At 44.8% G+C, this 18,840-nt stretch overlaps 1 protein-coding gene across 3 annotated transcripts in view; it reads right to left on the bottom strand.

The window, feature by feature from the left end:
- Slc44a1 (solute carrier family 44 member 1) overlaps window positions 1-16,038 on the bottom strand; it is a 177,252-nt gene extending 161,214 nt beyond the window's left edge. For all 3 annotated transcript variants that reach the window (XM_060379916.1, XM_060379915.1, XM_060379914.1), the window contains exon 1: window positions 15,746-16,038. In XM_060379916.1, the coding sequence (XP_060235899.1) occupies window positions 15,746-15,778 (33 nt within the window). In that variant the 5' untranslated portion in view covers window positions 15,779-16,038. The remainder of the gene's footprint in view (window positions 1-15,745) is intronic.
- Window positions 16,039-18,840: the final 2,802 nt, after the last annotated feature.

The raw sequence follows: 18,840 nt of genomic DNA, 5'->3' as shown, positions 1-18,840 counted from the left end.
GCCTCGTCAGCCTCTAAAGACGACGTAACACATACAGTGCTGACAGAAAGGCTGGAAAGCAATCAGAGGGGTGCTCTCGCTTTGCCTGTCAGGCCCTGGGTTGGAGGACCCCACCCCATATATATTTTTTTAATCTAAGAAAAGAACTTCCAAGCCAGACTTTTACTCAAATATTAGCAACATAAGAATAAAAACAAGAGCTGGAGACCTCGTCCAGCAATTACGAGCACTTACTGCTTTTGCAGAGGTCCTGGGTTCAGTTCTCAGCACTGACATGAGACAGCTCACAGCCACCCAGGAAACCTGAAGGCAACTGCATGAACATGCTGCACATAAACACACACACACACACACACACACACACACACACACGACAGGGGGATGACTGGGAAATGACATTCCAAGCAAAAGGAATCTGAAAACACATGTAGTAATTATCTTCCTATCCAGCAGACTCAATCCAAACTTAGCCAGAAGCAATAAAGGCCACATAGTAACAGAGGAAAGAGTCCATAAAGGCACAGTGCTGCACACTTATAACCCCAGCTATTCTGGAGGCTGGGTAGGATTGTGAGTTCAAGGCCCCCTAGATTACATAGGAAATGATTTTAAATACATATATACCAAATGTCAACATTATTGCACATAAAGAGACAGACAGGTCCAGAAACAATAGTAGGTAACTTCAATGTTTTCAATTTATCACTCTAATCAAGGAAATGTTAAAAAAAAAAAAAAAAACAGGAGCTTAGGCAATGCAAAATCAACCAGGTGAACATTAAGAAACCAAGTAGTCATGCGTGCAAAGAAACCCAAGTGAAAAGCACAATGAGACAACTTTTACCCACAAGGACAACAAACCATAAAATACTCCATGACTCAGCTAAGAGCATGTACTTAGTCATGATGTAAGAACTAAACATTAATCCAAAGTCATGACACCCTGTAGCAGAACAAGGTACCCACAAGAAGGGTGTGTACAATGGAAGGTTTGCAATTGCTCAGTCTTCATCTTCCAGAGCGGAAACTGCTACTGTGAACTGAAGAACGAGGGGGCCGGCACAGAAGCATGCTGAGAAAAGGGAAAAACTGACCCCAGACTTAGCATGATGGCCTCAGGGCAGCAGGAGATGGAGGAAGACAGGTCACTTTCCTTGTTTGAAATGACGAACACTCAGAGAGGCAGCTCAGCAGTCAAGAGCACATACAGAGGGCCTGAGTTCTGTTCCCAACATCCCCATCAGGTGGCTTACAACTGCCTGTAACTCCAGCTTCAGGACGCTCTAATGCATCTGGCTTCCCAGGAATACACTCACATACACAAACCTACTCACAGGAACACATATATACATGTAATTTAAAATACTAATTTTTTTTAAATGACATGCACTAGAAATGTTTAGAGCTTTAAAATATGTGCACACAGCTTTTTAAAAAAGATAATATACATGCAAAATAATATACATCAATGTATAATTTTTTAAAACAGCATGAAGTAAAAAGGAATCAGAATAACAAGGGCTGTAAAAGCATGACTTTTTTTTTGTACAACGGGTTTTTCCTGTTTATTTATTTAATCACTTTACAGCCTGATTTCGGGCCCCTCCCTCCTCTCCTCCCAGTCCTTCCCCTCAACTCCCCCTAATCTTCTCAGAGAAGAGAAGGCCCCCAAGGGGTACCAACTGACCCTGGCAGCTCAAGCCACAGCAGGACTAAGGGCATCATCTCCCACCGAGGCTAGACAAGGCAGCTCAGCAGCTACGGGAAAGGGATCCAAAGGCAGGCAAGAATCAGAGTCAGCCCCTATTCCCACTGTTGGAGGACCCACATGATGACCAATCTGCACATCTGCTGCATATGTGGTCTAGGTCCAGTCTGTGCAATGCTCTTCGGTTGGTGGTTCAGGCTATAGGACAGGTTTTTACATTTAAAACACAGAGAGACATACACATAAACTTGGCAAACATTAAAGGCTGGTTTCAGTTTGCTCTTCTATGTGACAAAAACAGGACCAACAATAAAGTTACAAGAACATAAGCCCAACCATGAAACAAAGGTTTCTAATAACTAGGAAAAGAGCTGGCTGCTGGTACAAGAAGTAGGCAATGTTCAGTCGCTGAAAGAAGCTTTGCGGAGCCTGAACCAAACTCATTCAGTAGACATGATATAATCCGTGGCTACCTCGTGCTAACTTTGTTAGCCCTAGCCATTGCTTGACTTGTTGAAATATTCCATGTGATAACTTTCTTTGAATCAGCACCGAGCCCAGACAGGACAAGAAACTGCCACAGGTGAAGCCTGGGCACCAGGCACACTTCCACTTCCATTTACACCACTCCTACCAACGACTCACTCTTGATTTTTCACCCAAGTCTTGAAGATATTTTTTTCACTACAAATTCCTAACATATCCATACAAGCAGGCAAGGTATAAACACAGCAGAAGAGGAATACATGTATGAGTAGAGGCAGCTGGAAGATAAACAACGAGGTGTCTCCCACAGCATAAGAAATGATATGAGAAACTGGTTCCTAGACTCTGTGGTCCCACTGCTAGGTATCCTGAAGCACATACTAATCCCAGTAAGCATGAAACTTAGGGACCAGGACGTGAGTAGCTGGGCTCTTGGTGTGTAATTCAGTCAAATAGAGAAAAGCAGCAAAGGTGACCAGACTAGTCAACAACTATAATAAAAATATCACCCTTTTGTTGGTGGTTTTTTTGTTTTTGTTGAGGCAAGGCTCACGTACCCCCCTTCTTCTCCATCCTGTTCCCCACATATACACACAACAGAAAGATGCTTGATTATATCAAGACAAGCGTCTCAGGCACAGTGACAAAGGCCCCGCCTCCCTCCACTGTGTCTCTTTTAATGACATTGAAGAATGGTTACACATACTTAGCTATTCTAAGAAATTTTTCAATTTCCATACACCTATACACACATACAACTCTGGGACACCTGAAGGCTGATTTCAGTTTTTAATCTCTCTGGCTAAGGGGTTCAACAGAACCAGGGATAGCAACAAAGTCACATGGACACAGCACTATTTTCAGAGGGAAGTCTTAATCTTTAGTTGAACCCTCCAAGCAGCACAAGTTACTAAACATCCAACAGAACCAACGCAAGTGGCCAGCTGACACATTCCTTTTTATTTTATCACATTTTTTATGCTTTGATTTTTTTTTTCTCTCTTCCACATTATCTTTTCACTCTGAGAAATTCCCTACTCATGCCCACACCAGAGACAAGTCATTTTTTGCAACTCTACTGCTGTCCATCCTGCCGGTGGCACTTCAGACAAGAACATGGCTTCCATCATATTCTTCTGCACGGTTGTCCAGAAATAAGGGCGTGTTGATAGGGACAAGAAAGGAGAGATCCACATTCTTATAAATTTATGGTCTGTGCCAATGCACCTGCTTTGATGAGGTCCAGAGGGGTCTGTCATATGCTGTCCCTTCCCAAGATCAACTGGATATAATTAATACCTTCATTAAGAGTTAATTATTCTGTTTTAATTTTCAAACTCCATTCCATTTTCCTCAATTGACAATTTATATTTAATATGAGTCTTGATAAATATCATTAGCACCACAAACTAAAGTTTTAGCCTTCAAATACTTCCATGTCCCTCCACATACCCTGGAATTCATTACTGCCTTGGGTCTGTCTAATATCAAGCCTGCCCTCCACTCATTATCAAATGAGAGAGCTTTGATCAGTAGGGCCAGAGAGGTAGCTAAGTGGTCAGTGCAACTGCCAATTGTGTCTTGGTGGAAAACCTAAAAAAAAGAAGAAAATCCCCAGAGATAGACAGCTGTTTCCCTTCTTGCTCTTTGCTGAGATCAGTGCTTCTCAACATGTTAGAGATTCCTTTGGGGGCTGAACGACCCCATTCACAGGGGTTGCCTAAGACCATCAGAAAATACAGATATTTACATTAGGATCTGTAACAGTTACAAAGTAGCAATGAAAAACAATTTAATGGTTGGAAGTCACCATAACATGAGGAACTGTATTAATGGGTTGCTGCTTTAGGAAGGTTGAGAACCACTGGCCTAGATGGTCCCACAGCAGTTCTTTGGGATTTTTTGGTTTTGTTTTGTTTTGTTTTAAAGATTTATTTTGTTATTTACTGTGTATACAGTGTTCTGTCTGCATGTACACCTGCAGGTAAGAAGAGGGCACTAGATATCGTTAAAAATGGTTGTGAGCCACCATGTGGTTGCTGGGAATTGAACTCAGGACCTCTGGAAGAACAGCCTGTGCTCTTAACCTCTGAGCCATCTCTCTAGTCCTGGACCCCCACCATCATCACCACCACCACAACAGGTTAGATTCTGGGGTTTTGTACAGTTTCTTTTGTAACCCACTTGCCTGCCCCTAATTTCCTTGGTGTGACTACTAGTTTCACTGCAAACATCAAGCTCAGGATCACTGGGAAAGGCAGACCTCTGTGTATGTCTGAGTCTGCAGAGAATATCAGCTGAAGGAAAGAGGCCCAGCACGGATGTGAGGCGCATCTCCCACAGGCTGGGCCCACAGGAAACACATGTGGAGAAGGGGGAAGCTGGCCAAGATTCCATTCCTCTCTCTGCTTCCTGGCCTGCCGTGATAAGAAAGAACTGCCCTGTTCAGCTATCCCCTATGGGCCATGACTGACCCTCTAATTAAAGCAGCGGTTCTCCACCTTCCTAATGCTGAGACCCTTTAATGAAGTTCCTCATGTTATGGTGACCCCAACCATACGATTATTTCATTGCTATTTCACAACCATAATTTTTCTGCTGTTATGAATCAAAATGTAAATATCTGATTTGAGTCCCACAAGGGGGTCAGTACCCACAGATTAAAAGCAACTGCTCTAAAGCCATAAGCTCTCAATCATAAACCTCCCCACCTTTAAATTTTTCCATAAAAGAAACTTTGAACAATGAAGTACACTGAACTCACAGCTGGACACCTCAAACCGCCCATATGAGAAACAATGGCGGCAATCATGCCTTCCTGTAGCTGCCATCTCAACACACAAAAGCACTAGGAACTCAAGGCCTGTGTGAGTACATAGTGAGATACTGCCTCAGCAAGGAGAGAGCTGCTTAAAAACGTGTGCCGTGCAAGCCCGACAACTCCTGAAAGTCGTCCGAGGCCCTCACCATTTTAAAAACTAAGACTATGGGCAGGACTAGAGATATGGCTGAGTGTTTAAGAGTACTGGCTAGTCTTCCAGAGGATCTGGGTTCAATTCCCAGCACCCACATGGTGGCTCACAGCCACCTGTACTCTAGTCCCAGGGGAACCAACACCCTCTTCTGAATTCCCTGAGCACCAGGCACGCATGTGGTGCACAGACATACATGCGGACAAAATAGCTATACATAAAAAATTAAAACAATAAAATTTAAAAACAAATAAGAAAAAAAAAAGTTTTTGTCAGGTGCTGATGGGTACACTACTTTAATCAGGCCAGCCTGGTCTACAGAGCTCAGGACAGGCAGGGTTACACAGAGAAGCCCTGTCTCAAAACACCAAACCAAACCAACCAAACAACAACAACAAAGACAATTAAAATGATTAAGAAAAAAGGGACGAGGAGAGGAAAGGGAAGAGAAAACCTCTCACTCTTCCTAAGTCCAGGCCAGAAAATTCACAGACAGGAAGCCAACTAACTGTCCCAGCCTGCTTCTTCTCTCCCTAAGCTCCTAAGCACCCACCGTGGCCTCTGCCTCCTCCTACTACACCTGTTTCACTCTTAGCTCTCCTGCCCCTAACCTAGGGATTATTTTCAGATTCAGAGCCCAGATTTCACAGCTCAAACCTAAGACTGCCTTTCTAATGGGAGCATGAGCGACAGAGCTTCTCAGTTTACATTACTACAAAAACGCAAGAGATGCTCTTATCACATCTTTGATACAGGCACCATAAAGTATTCTTGGTCCATTTTCTTCTGATGAAACCAAGGCACCAATGGCCTGAGAAGTCAGCCCAAGTAAGTGAACTGGGTTAGGACTGACTCCAAACCTGCAGTCTGGAGGCTCCCTCACTCCTGGTCGGTACAGAACGATGGGCTCAATCCTCTGGTTCTCACAGCCTCTCAGAGGAAGGCAAACCTCGGAAGCAGGCCAACACCTGCCCTCTGAGAGAGGATCTGGTGGACAGTGGCTAAATCCAATACACTAAATGCAAATGGATTTTATATTTTAAAAAGGAGGAAATGTTTTTATCTGCAATATAATAGTTAAACCTAAACTCCTTTGCTGTTATAAATAACAAAACAGAGCCCACAAGACAGCTCAGTAGATAAAGCAGCTGCCACCAAGCCTGATTTCAGTTCCAGGAACCCACGATAGGGAGGACTGATTCCCACAGTTTGTCTCTGACCTTCACATGGCACACCCACCCACAGCAAATACATAAGCAAATAATGCCACCACAGAAGCAGTCCTGCACACCATATGACTATACTAGAAACGTCAACAACTTTCTAAAATGGCTTTTAGTGTAGTTGTCAAGACGTACCCCAGGAGGGTTATTCCAATTTATTCAGCCAATCAATAAAGTCTATTTGAGTAAAAAAACCACAGAGACAATTAATATCATTCTGTTAACTTATATCAAGGTCACTGGCATACGGGGTGGCCCTCCTTTTGCCTGAGTGGTAACAAAATTGAACATTTTTACACATTAGTTGTTTACTTCCATTTCCAAAATTCAATTTATTACAGAGTTATATTTGGCATGCAGAGATTGCTTTCTATCAGGGATATTCTAAGTAATATGAATCTTCATTTTCACCGCTCTTGTTAAAAAAGAAAAACAAAACGAAGCAAGTAAATAAAAAAATTAAATGAAGCAGGCACTCTGCTTTCTGTTACATCCTACTCAGTACCACAGCTCTGAAGTTTATCAGGTAGTGGGGAGGAAGAAACAAAAAGAAAATGCAATCTTTAAGGAAAGTTAAAGAAGAAAACTGAATCCCAATCAGACAGACAGAAAGTGCTGGCAAGACTTGAAGGAAGAGTGAGAGGCTGTGTGGACAAAGCTCTCTCAACCCACCCGCTCTCTTGGGGCCACTCTTGGAGGAATGTTAATTAACTACCTAACCATACCTCAACCTCAGGAGTTCTTTTCTGAAGCTGTCCTTTTGTCAGCCAAAGAAAGGGGCATCCATCCTACAGAAGAATGGGGCTTTAGCAGTGGGGTGAAGATCAATGTGTGTGGGACTCGAAACTCGGTCTGCAGAAGGTTTATACTGGAGATACAGGAAGGTCTTAGGAAACACTACTTAAGTGTGATTTCATAGACAGAAGAAAATGGCAGAGCTACTAGCCCCTAGCCTCCTCGGGTTCCTAGTCCTTACCCAGCCTCCCACTATCACTCTATCACTGGGCCCTCCCTATTGCAGCTCTGTGTCCTACCGGTGTGGTTTGCCCCTGCCTGATTTAGAGTGAGATTCTGGCTCTTCTACCAGGTATGTCCAACCTTTCGACACTGCAACATGTTGTTGCCACCTACAGGGTTCACACTGGAGAACTGCACAATCGTTTAAAAAATCTCATAGTGCATTCTGCAAGTTTATGACTTTGTGTTAGGCCCCATTCACAGCTATCCTGGGGCCTGGAGGCTAAAAACTGGACAAACTACTGGGTGTTTGTTTTCACCCTGCTAGAAACCATATAGGGATAAGGACTGTAGCCTTCTCTAGTTTCCATCCAAGGAAAACCAGTATAGTTTGTTAGAAAAGTCCATGGCAGAAGGCACAGCAGGAATGGTAAGTGAGAAAAGAAAGGCTACCTTGCTTAAGACTGCAGAAGAGAGAGCAGGGTATGGTTGCCCATATCAGTAATCTCAGCACTCAGAAGGCTGAAGTAGAAGTAGGACTCTAAAGCCAGCCTAAACTACAAGTGGGAGAGAGAGAGGGAGAGAGGGAGGGAACGAGGGAGGGAGGGAAGAATGAGAGAGAAAGAGAGAGAGAGGGAGGGTGAAAGAGGGAGGGAGAGAGGAAGAGAGAGAGTGAGTGAGAGACAGAGAGGGAACAAGAGACAGAGAGGGAGAGAGAGGAGAGAAAGAGGGAAAGAGGGAGAGAGGGGGAGAGAGAGAGAGAGAGAGAGAGAGAGAGAGAGAGAGAGAGAGAGGAGTCTTTGCTCCTTGCTTTTATGAGTCATCATGGAGTCATTGAACAAACTAACTGGGAGCCCCACCCCTATCCGGAACTGAACAAAAAAGAATACATTTTGTTTCATGTTTCCAGTACTGGGATTTAAGGGTGGTTTGTTATTTACTTCCTTGGTGGCAATACTCTAGGTGACTTACAATGGTGAAACTTGCTCATGTTACTACAGTAGGACAAAATAAAGCAAGCAATGCTGCTTAAGCATCTTGATGCAGTCACCTCTGTTCAAGTTTTCTATCTTCTTGTTATTCTCTTTCCTTGACATTATACAAATGTATCCAGAAATAACATTTGTGCTTAACATTCCTTAGCTATTTGGAACCCTTAAAAATAAGAATATGGAATGGGAAGATCCCTCAGTCGGCATGAAGAGCTGAATTCAACTCCTACAGCCCAAGAGGAAAAGCCAAGTGTAGCAGTATATCCAACAAGACAGAGAGAAGCTGATGCCATGGCTGACTCACCAGCAGCCTTTCCCAGCTCGGGAGTGCCACGACAGTAAGAGGCCGTGTCAGACACAAAAACATACAGCTCAAGGAAGAATGCCAGAGCCTGTCCACTGGCCTGCAGGCACGTCTACACACACGTGTACTCGCACACACAGCACACATGCGCAGATTAGAATATTATTTTCAAGAATTTCACTACTAAGCAGGGCAGTAGTGGAACACACCTTAACCACAGCAACCAGAAGGCAGAGGCAGTCTGATCTCTATGAGTTCAAGGCCATTCTGGTCTACAGAGTGAGTTCCAGGACAGCCAGAGCTACACAAAGAAACCCGGACTAAAAAGTATTAAAAAAAAAAATTAAATTAAAAAAAAATTTCACTCACTAAATAAATACCTATTTGGTTGTGATAAGCACCTAAAAGAAATAACAATGTGGTTTTGGTGAATAAATAAATTCCCCCAGTTTATCAAATGTTTGTAAAGCCTTAAACTACTGTTCAATACTGAAAACACTATAAAATTAACAATGATTCTATAGCAAGGAAGGAAAAGTTGGCATTCTCTGATTAAGTATAATAAAATGTACTGGAAAATGTCACATTCTTTAAAAAAAATCTTCTTCAAATAAATAAGAATCTTAACAAAAAGTAAGAAAAGGGAAGAAGTTATGTTTAAAAACAGCCAGGAACCACAGAGTTCAGCATAGGATGTCTGCTGAGAGAGCTGAAATTTGCTGGGACTTCCTTTAAGGAATTCTAACGAGCAGAGTTGGAAGAGCAGCTTCTCTCCGCTCACTGGTAGAAGAACGCATACACACTGTGGTCAAATACCTCCTCAGTACCTACATAAACCAGTGTCAGCCCCGCAAAGCCCAGCAGGAACACACGGGTCAGCAAACATTCCAGGAAGGGGCCCAGAGTTTCTACCTTCATGCAGGTCTCTGAGGACTACTCTCCTCTGCCACCAAACAGTAAAGCAGCTGCAGACAGGAAGTATGGCTGTCTCACAGCAAAACCTTATTTTGGAACAAGGACATCCAAGTTTCATATAGTTCTTATGAAACACTATTCTTCTCTTTTTGTCTCAGCCATATTTGTCTCAACCATCTCATCAGAAAAAAAAAAAAGGATATTTTTTTAAAGGAGAGTAGCATTTTATTATACTTATTCACAGAATATCAACTTTTCTTTCCTTGCTGTAGACTTACTGTCTATACCATTCTCTGACTGCAAGCCATATAAACAGACTAGCAGGTCAGACTCTATCCATAGGCTATGGTAGGCAGACTCACAGTCTAGACATTAATAGTGACTATAATTATATGCCTACTGCTATTACGTGTTCAAAGAAGAAACCCCAGGCAAAGGGGAATTTAATAAGGAGACATGGCCTAATCTGAAGGATCAGAAAAGTCTTCCATGAATTTTAGGATGCAACAGAAGGTTACCATCAAAGGCCAGAGAGAGGGAAGAACAAGTGATAACAAGTGGAAAAGCCCTTAATGAGTAGAGTGAGGCATAGGACTGCCTGCTGAACCGCCAGGCTGAAAGACAGAGAGAAGGGAGGCTGGGGAGAAGGCACCGAAGGGACCAGCCCATCTTGTTGACGCTATGAGAATCTAGTCTTTGTCCCCAGAGTAACAACTAAATAATTTTAAGTGGGAGAGGAACACAGCCAATCAGTTTAGGTTTTTCAAAGACCATTAAGGCTGTACTATGGAGAAAGATGAGATGGAAGCCTGAAAGCACAAAAGGTACTGGCTGGAGACAAACTAGGAGGCTGGCAGTGATCCAAAAAGACAAGATACGGCGATGGGCTTGGAAGAACAGAAGACAGTCTGTTTCCCTTCATGACTCAGGCTTCCTAGTCCCACAGCTACTGGTGTGAATATACCGAGACATGGGATGAGGATAAATTTGGAGTCTGACCTGAGTTTTAGACATGCAAGTTGAATATCTACACAATGTTCTGGTGTCGGTCAGTTGTTAGTAGCAGGTTGGGGGGGAGGAGGCTTGTTTCAACCCCTCAACCCAGCAATTCAGCCTGAGAACTGTCCTGTCTTCACAGACTCTAATAGAAACCATCGGAGATGAAACAGCCTGGACAGAGATGAAAAGACCTGTAGGTCTCTTCAAAATGTTCATGCCCAGGCAGGACCACTGAACCAGTTAAACCTGAATCTCCAGGAGTAAACCCTGGGCATTGGCATTTTTAAACTTCCCCAGTGATTCTAATGTGTGGTCAAGGCTGAGAATTAAGAGCAAGGGTCCCAGGTACCTCGTAAGCTAGCTCTCTGACCCGACAAGTACATGTTTCTGAGTTGCGGTTTGGATCAACAGAATACTAAAATGGTAACGCTGCTTTATGACTTGGATATCTTCTATGTAGTCTACAAAATGCAGTCCAAACCTTCAAAACCAAAAGATTTCCTTCTTCCTTGGTACGCTAATGAGGAAGGAGCATGGGGAGGGGAACATTAACCATTTACCAACAGCAAAATATATTTGTATAGATAATATTCTTCCCTTGTCAGGAGCATTTTTAAATGACAATGCTAACCCATAAGAGAGCATAAGGAGACCCTGTTAAGTCAGGAAGCATTCCCACTGTCTAAACTCTGCTTGACCACACAATGGTCCTGGCCCAGTTCCTAACTGCAGGTGATTGAAAGTGGTATGAAATTTAACTTGGAAATTTTTTCATACAAAGTTGACCTTTCTGCAGATTTAAAAACGAAAAGCGTACAGCAATTTCAGATTTAGTAACTGTCTGTAAACACTGAAAAAGTGCACAAGTCAGATGCAGACACCACCGGACTTTCAGGAGGTTTAACCAGTGAATGGGCATTTTTGTGCCTCCAGCCACTTCTCTAATCTCCAAGTCTCAATTTCTTCAGTTGTAACATGGAAGTAAAATCATCCTGAATTACTATGAACATAAAAGAAAATGAGCCTGAAAACAGATAAAACAGCACTCCACTTCAGTATTATTTCCCAGCCACTTCTCACATTAAGTTTTTAACATTCTGGGGGTTTGTCTGCTAGAGGCCAAGGACATAGCCCTGATTCACCTGGAAACTCACTGCCACTGAACTTGCAGCAATACTCCAGCCTTCTGAGTGCCTGGATTACAGGCCTGGCTACCAAATCAATTTGACTTACATACTTTTGGCATGACCTTTCATGCTTCTAAATGAAGTTTACTTCTCAGATCACGTTTTTAATTGAACAATTTAGTCTCTGTCAATGATTCCACTAATCCTTCAATTTCATTTTTATCACCTGACTTCAAATTCAACAAAGCAGGTTTGAATACAGTATTAGAAAAGTATTATAAGGTAGTCAAATAGTAATGGGTAAATACTCCCTCCTGGTTTTTGCCACTCTCCAAATAAGGCCGAATGGCTAAGAAATGGCAATCAAATACGTTGCCCTCAGTTTGAAGGGCTTGGGACAAGACAGTGCCCATGAATCTTCTAAAATGAGCCCCACTAAGGATAGTTTCTTTAACTGGAAAAAACTCCACTCTCTATCTTTCCAATTCTGAGGTTGGAAAGAAGGACACAGAACCTCAAAGGCTTGAGAAATCTCCTGCCTCCAAAGCACTGCTGTGAGAAATAATGATCTACCATTAAGGACAAAGATGTACAGCAATTTGCTAAGTAATCTTTCACAAACCTCCTTCATTTACATTGGTTTGTCAATGGGAAAGAACATTTAATAAATCTGAAGATTTACAAGCGAACTTTGAAGTTTAACATTACAAGAACAGAAATTATGTACAGCAGGTTATTGCAGAAGAAACACATTATGGAGAGATGGAATAAATTTTAAGAGTCTTAGGGAGGATTAGTGTTGTAAAAGGAAAGTCCAGACCATCCTACTTTGTTGTTCCCTTCAAGTAGACTTTTAGGCAAAGGGTTTCATATACTGGCTTGTTTAGAGCAATTTACAATAATGTGTAATGGTCACTAATTAAGGGGGAGAAAAATCACACTAGGAGTTCTGAGAGCCAGTGTTACTAGATACTCTTAGATGTACGCATCTAACAGTGCACAGGTTATTTTGCAAATAATTTGCTCCCTTGGCAGTGAAATACCAACATAGAATATGATATTTTAAATTTAAATCATAAAGCAGAATATATTATTTTGATCAAAAAATTATAATACCCAGATATGGGCGAGAAAAAAATAGCATCTGGACTCCAGAGGATCAAAGTTCAGGAAACCATAAACTCTTTCATGAGCATCTGTAACATAGTAAGAGACTAGGAGGGGAAATAAATTATACAGCCAACTCCAGGACAAAAATAAAATGTACTTTACATACACTGATAAAGTCTAGCTTCAAAGTTCCTGGTGATACTGCTGCCTGATATTCTGATTGGCTATGCAGGGTATCATTAAAGCTTGCAGGCAAGTCTTTTAAGATGCTCCAGTCACTGCACCAACTAAAATAAATACACACTCTGAGCAAGGTGTCAGGAGACAAGGAGAAAACCTGCTCCATTTTACAAGTGAGTGGTGCTAGTGACAGAACAGGAATAAATGTGGTGCATTTTAACTTAACAAACTTGGGGTTTGAGTTCAGAAGAGAATACTCTGGTGGAATTAGGCTGCCATACCACGGAAATGACATGACACAGATCAGGGCTGGGGTGTTCATACTGAGTAACTTCCTAGCCAAATGTTCAAATTTATGTATGCACTCCCTTCAATAACCCAGTTGAGCAACTCTGTAAGATCCAGTGAGACAGGGCATAAGGGGAAAACTGAGGGTGAAAAAAGCAATTTCTACACTCAAGAAATTCACAATCCAGTAGAAAGCAGAATCAAACATATTCTGCCTGAAAACACATTCATGACCCCTGAGATTAGCTCAGTAATGTGCAGTTTTGTATCTAAAGAACATTTAAAGCTGTACCCGTTTTATTTCAACACAACACATAACTACGAGAGCATTCTATATGCCTGATCCATCTGAGCTGAGCGTTAAAGCATCAGGAGACTGAGAACACTTCAGAGATGAAGAATGATGCCAAAAAAAATTAAAAAATAAAATCTAAAATAAGAAAAAGAATAATGACAAGCCCCTGTGCATAAAACCTGCCTCAACGCTCCATTGAACACTTCAAGTCCCTAACGCTGAACTCAAAAGCATGTTAACAACTGCTGATTGGTTACAGAAATCCACAGAGGTAAAAACACACCCCCTCGGGTGCATGTCAGGAATCCTGTCTGTAGAATGGGGCATGCAGGAAACAGTGGTTGTGAAAAGGAAAAAGGAAGAGAATGTCTGTGATAGCGTTCTGCAGCACAACACTGTGGAGGCAGACAAGCCCACGACCCACCATCCATCTGAAGTGTTGCAGAAGCCATGCCTCCCAAATTATCTTCCATGCACTGAACAGGCCATCCATAAACTATCAATACTTTCCTGTCTTAAAGGCATTTCACCACCAAATGAGCACGCACAGTACCACTCCAAAACGGAAAGGCAACGTTAAGGACACATTTTTGCTGAAAACTGCATTTTAATAAATATTAGACGAACGATGTCCAACTACGAATAGATGCGTCCCTGCCCCGCAACCCCCAACCTGCTGGGAGGTATGTGTTTTTCTACACCTCTCTACGGTAATCTGAAAGCCCTAATCCAGCCTTCCTTAACAGCAGCCACACGGTTTCCTTTTGCTAGCCTAACCCAACAGGAAGGCTTAACTAACTCAACCAGTCAGCCTAAGAACTGGGCAAACAGGAAGAATGCCCAATAAGCCATAAATGTCCTCTACTCGTCTCCAATTCTAGTCCTTTCTGAGACAGATCTCAGATTTTTCAGAGCAAGGATGCAGGTTATTTAAAACTGAGTTATATATAGTCACTTAGCAGCAAACACTTCTGTGTCACAGATGCTACATCTCCAGAGGAATTTTTTTCCCTCAAAACCAGCATTTTTCTTAGCCAAAAAACCAACCAGCCTTTATTTCTAGAAGCAAGCGCATACTTCTCTCCCTCCCCGCCCCCCCCCCCCGCAAAAAAAAAAAAAAATCACATACTACTGTTAAATTCTACGCTAATGAAACTGTGGAGAAACATCCCAGGCGTTGTCAGAGCCTATTTTTCATAGACCACCACCAGACAGTTTGATGCAGTATTCCTGATTGCTTTTTATCGTATTTGTAAATACACTCACTAATCCACTAAATTAGGTAATTTACAAACAGGTCCTCTCAGTTATTAGTGGCCAGCAGTCAAGCTCTATTACATCTGATCCTTACACAGTTGTCCAAACATTTCCACCCAGGTTAAAGGCTCTGATCGGATAGAGAGAAGGCGGCTAGCGAAATTTGGATGGGGGCAGGGTAGCAGCTGGGAGAAATCTCTGCATCTCAGCCCTCAGCGACAACATCCAGCCAGTGCCCACAGAAAAACTAAATTCGGCACCTCTTCCTCCTGTTACACTGGCAACAAAGAGGGAGTTTCCGTAACGCTCCCGTCACCCACCAGGTGCCCAATCTCCTTCCCTGCCCAGTCCCCGCGCTCCCGCAGGGGCCTCGGTGAGCCGAGAGGCCGCGGTGCCCGGGGTCAAGGCACAGATGGGGGATGGGACGGGAAACGAGCGGGTGGGATCTGTGAAATGGGCCCTGGGAGAGCACGGGGACCCAGGGAAGCACCTGATCCCGGCCGAGGGGACCGCAGGCCAGGGGAAATGGGCAGCTTATTAAATGGAGCCGAAACTGGAATAAGGTGGAAGAGAGGTGAAGAGCCCGAGCTGGGGGTACACCTTCTGGGGACACGGAGAACAGTCTGTGGGTGGCGGGGGGCTCGGCGGAGGTGGGGAGCAGGCAGGCGGGCCCCGAGGCTAGGAAAGGGGATGCCTCCAGGGGCAGAGCGGGCGCCCGGGTCGCCTCTACCTGCAGCCGGGCGGGACGGGCCGCTCAGGTGCGAAAGCGGGAGGGGGAGAGCGGCGGGCAGCGGGGGCCGCGCACGGGCACAGGGGTCGGCGGGGACCGGAGGGGCGCAGGGGACCGCGGGGGCGCGGAAGGCAAGGCTCTGCCAGCGCGCACGGCACGGGGTGGCATCCGGGCGGGCGGCCGGGAGGCGGGAGCCCCTCACCTGCGCGGCGGAGGCGGAGCTGCAGCAGCCCATGGCGGGGCCGGAGGAGCCCGGAGGCGGCGCCGGGCGCGCAGCTACGCCCCGGAGCCCCTCGGCATGCGAGCCGGCGGGCGCCCGGGGAGGGCGCGGCCTGGCCCCGCACGACTCGGCGGCGACGGCAGCGGCGGCGGCGGCGGCAAGAACTCAGGAGGCGGCGCGGCTCGGGGCAGGCGCCGGCCACATCCCCCGGCGGCGGCGGCGGCTGCGCGGCTCCGGCTCCGCTCCTGCTGCTGCAGCTTCTCCCCAGCGGAAAGGGGCGGGCGGCGGCGGCGGCACCTCCCCCTGGCCCCCGCCTCCCACCACCCGCGCCCAGTCCTTCTCCTGCTCCCTCTCCCGGGCTGCAGCCGCCTCCTCCTCCTCGGCGCCGCGCGCGTCTCCCATCAGACTCCCCGCCCCCAGTGCAACGCCGCGCCGCGCGGACAGCGGGGCGACGGCAGCCAGAACGAGGCCGGGCCCTTGGGCGCGTGCTGGAGCCTGCGCGGCGCCGGGCCCATTTCGCGGTGGCACCGAGGCCACGCTCTGCCTTGGGGCGAGAGGGCGTCTGAGGCTGAAGCTCCCGAGGACCTGGCGGGCTCGCTCCCGAAATGCAGCCGACTTGCTTCCGGACCCCCGAGGTTCGGGGAGGTCACCGGGGACTGTTCGCTCTCCAGGTTGGGTACGCACTGAGGTCACCGACCCGAAGCTTGTTAGGACTCTCGCGGCTGCTGATTTTGCACAGAAGAAAGCGTACACGCCAAACCTCCCGTGGGGAAAGGATGAGTAATGGAAGATGAGGAAAAAAAAATCATCTGTTGCTCCTGTCCCCATTTTGCTGATGTGGAAACTAAGCCTCGAAGGAGGCCGACAACGACAGCACCCAAGTGGACGTTGCTGTAAAAGAGCCACAAATGGAAGGGGAAGGTCGTACTCCAGGCCGTTGAGTCAAAGCCATGTTAGATCTGGACTAAACTTTCTTACACGTGATAGCACACACACATCAATTCATATTTAAAAAATTTAACGAGGCACTAATTGTATTACAGTCCAGAAGTTTATTGACACTGAAATTAAACAGGTGATAAAAGGCAAAGTTGCTACTCTCTTTAAGAGAGAGAGAAAACTAAACCTGTATTAATACGCGCTGGGGTAGCAACAAGTTAGAAGATACATGCACAACATTTAAGAAATTTCCAACACCGAAGTCTTTAGAAATAGTGAGAAGCGAGAGCAGTTTTAAAATGTCGAGAATAAAGAAGGTCATGGTTAACAGTCATAGAACGGTGCATGTATCGGACACTCGAATGAACCTTCATGTCGCGTTTCATATTGTCAAATTGTCTCAAAGATTGTTTGCAAAGATACAAGATGAGAGTCCAGAAGTGCTGACTTGTCAAATAAAAGGCATTTCAAGGTGACTCCAAAGTCAAAGGGGAAGAAAACTGTCACAGAAGTGGACCTTATGTGCATGGAAAGGAGAAATCTAAGCGGGGAGGGGATGGAGTGGGGACCAAAAAAATAAACAATAAAAAAATGGCTAAAGAGGAGAGTTCCATAGTTGGTGTATTGCATTACCATTTCCTGGGTCTGTGAGTGTGGATGACTTGTTCCTCCGAACCTCAAGTTTCCCTGTGTAGTCCTGAGAGCAGGGGTGGCTTCCAAGTGTTCTTAAGATTAAATAATGTGAGCAAGCAGCTGATAGGTCAGTGAATAAGCACTCAGGAAGAACTACTTTAGATCTTTGAATTTTCTGCAGTTTCAGTTTGACCTGAGGCTCTTCCATAGGCACAAGATGAGTGAATACTTAGCATTCCCCAAAGGTAACCATTGGGTCATTAGCTAGAAGTAAAGAAATAAAACAGTAATTGCTGGGGTCCCAATTCTGTTCATAAACTTCACACTGAGATTGTAAACTCCCTGTGAACAAGGGGAAGTGTTTTCTTCTTTGTATCTCCCTGTGCTCTCTGGGATGTTTGTTGAATTATTCAATACAGCCAGGAATAAAAACCCCTCCCTTGAGATTTTCCCTCAAAGCCAGAAAAGGACATCTTGTTTTTAACTGAGGGAGGATGCTGAAAGTGAAATTACAGTCTTAAACAAGAAGCCATCTGTCTTCTTTCTTTATAATCAAGGAAAGAGGAGTTGTCTCTCTTAGTAAGTCAAGATGGGAGCTTTTCTCTCAGATTATAAAAATCTTCTGGCTAGCACAGTTGTTCCATGTAGTAGCTAGTGCTTATTTTATCATTAGAACTGTAGAAGTGGTTGGATATGTAAGCTGGCTGTGTCAGTGCTTCATAAAAAATGTGGATGTTTTGTTTTAAGACCTCTTTCCTGACATGGATGATGGATGAATAGCCAGTCCAAGCACATTCCATTGTGTTGTTCTTCATTGACGTTTTGACTTTATGAGTTAATGGGATAGACATCGGAAGAGGGAGAAAACAGGCAACAGGACAGGAGCCTACCACAGAAGGCCTCTGAAAGACTGCCCAGCAAGATATCGAAGGAGATGCTAGACTCATAGCCAAACTTTGGGCAGAGTGCAGGGAATCTTATGAAAGAAGAGGGAGATAGGAAGACCTGAAGGGGACAGGAGCTCCACAAGGAGAACAACAACAGATTCAAAAAATCTGAGACTGATGCTCCAGTCAAGGACCATGCGTGGAGATAACCTAGAACCTCTGCTCATATGTAGCCCATGGCAGCTCAGTCTTCAAGTTGAGTTCCCTAGTAATGGGAACAGGGACTGTCTCTAACATAAACTCAGTGGCTGGCTCCTTGATCACCTCCCCCTGAGGGGGGAACAGCCTTACCAAGCCACAGAGGAAGACAATGCAGCCAGTCCTGATGAGACCTGATAGGCTAGGGTCAGAAGGAAGGGGAGGAGGACCTCCCCTATCAGTGGACTTGGGGAGGGGCGTGGGATTGGGAGGAAGGAGGCTACAGCAGGGATACAAAGTGAATAAACTGTAATTTATAAATAAATAATTTTTTTTTTAAAAAAGAGTTAATGTTACCAGCCAGGTGTGGTGGTGCATGCCTTTAGTCAAAGCACTCAGGGAGGCAGAAGCAGGCAGATC

This window comes from Meriones unguiculatus, chromosome 3, assembly GCF_030254825.1.
Source record: "Meriones unguiculatus strain TT.TT164.6M chromosome 3, Bangor_MerUng_6.1, whole genome shotgun sequence".
In the NCBI taxonomy this organism is placed as follows: domain Eukaryota; kingdom Metazoa; phylum Chordata; class Mammalia; order Rodentia; family Muridae; genus Meriones; species Meriones unguiculatus.
Note: the sequence above shows the minus strand (reverse complement) of the source record. Positions and strands in the feature narration are given on the sequence as shown.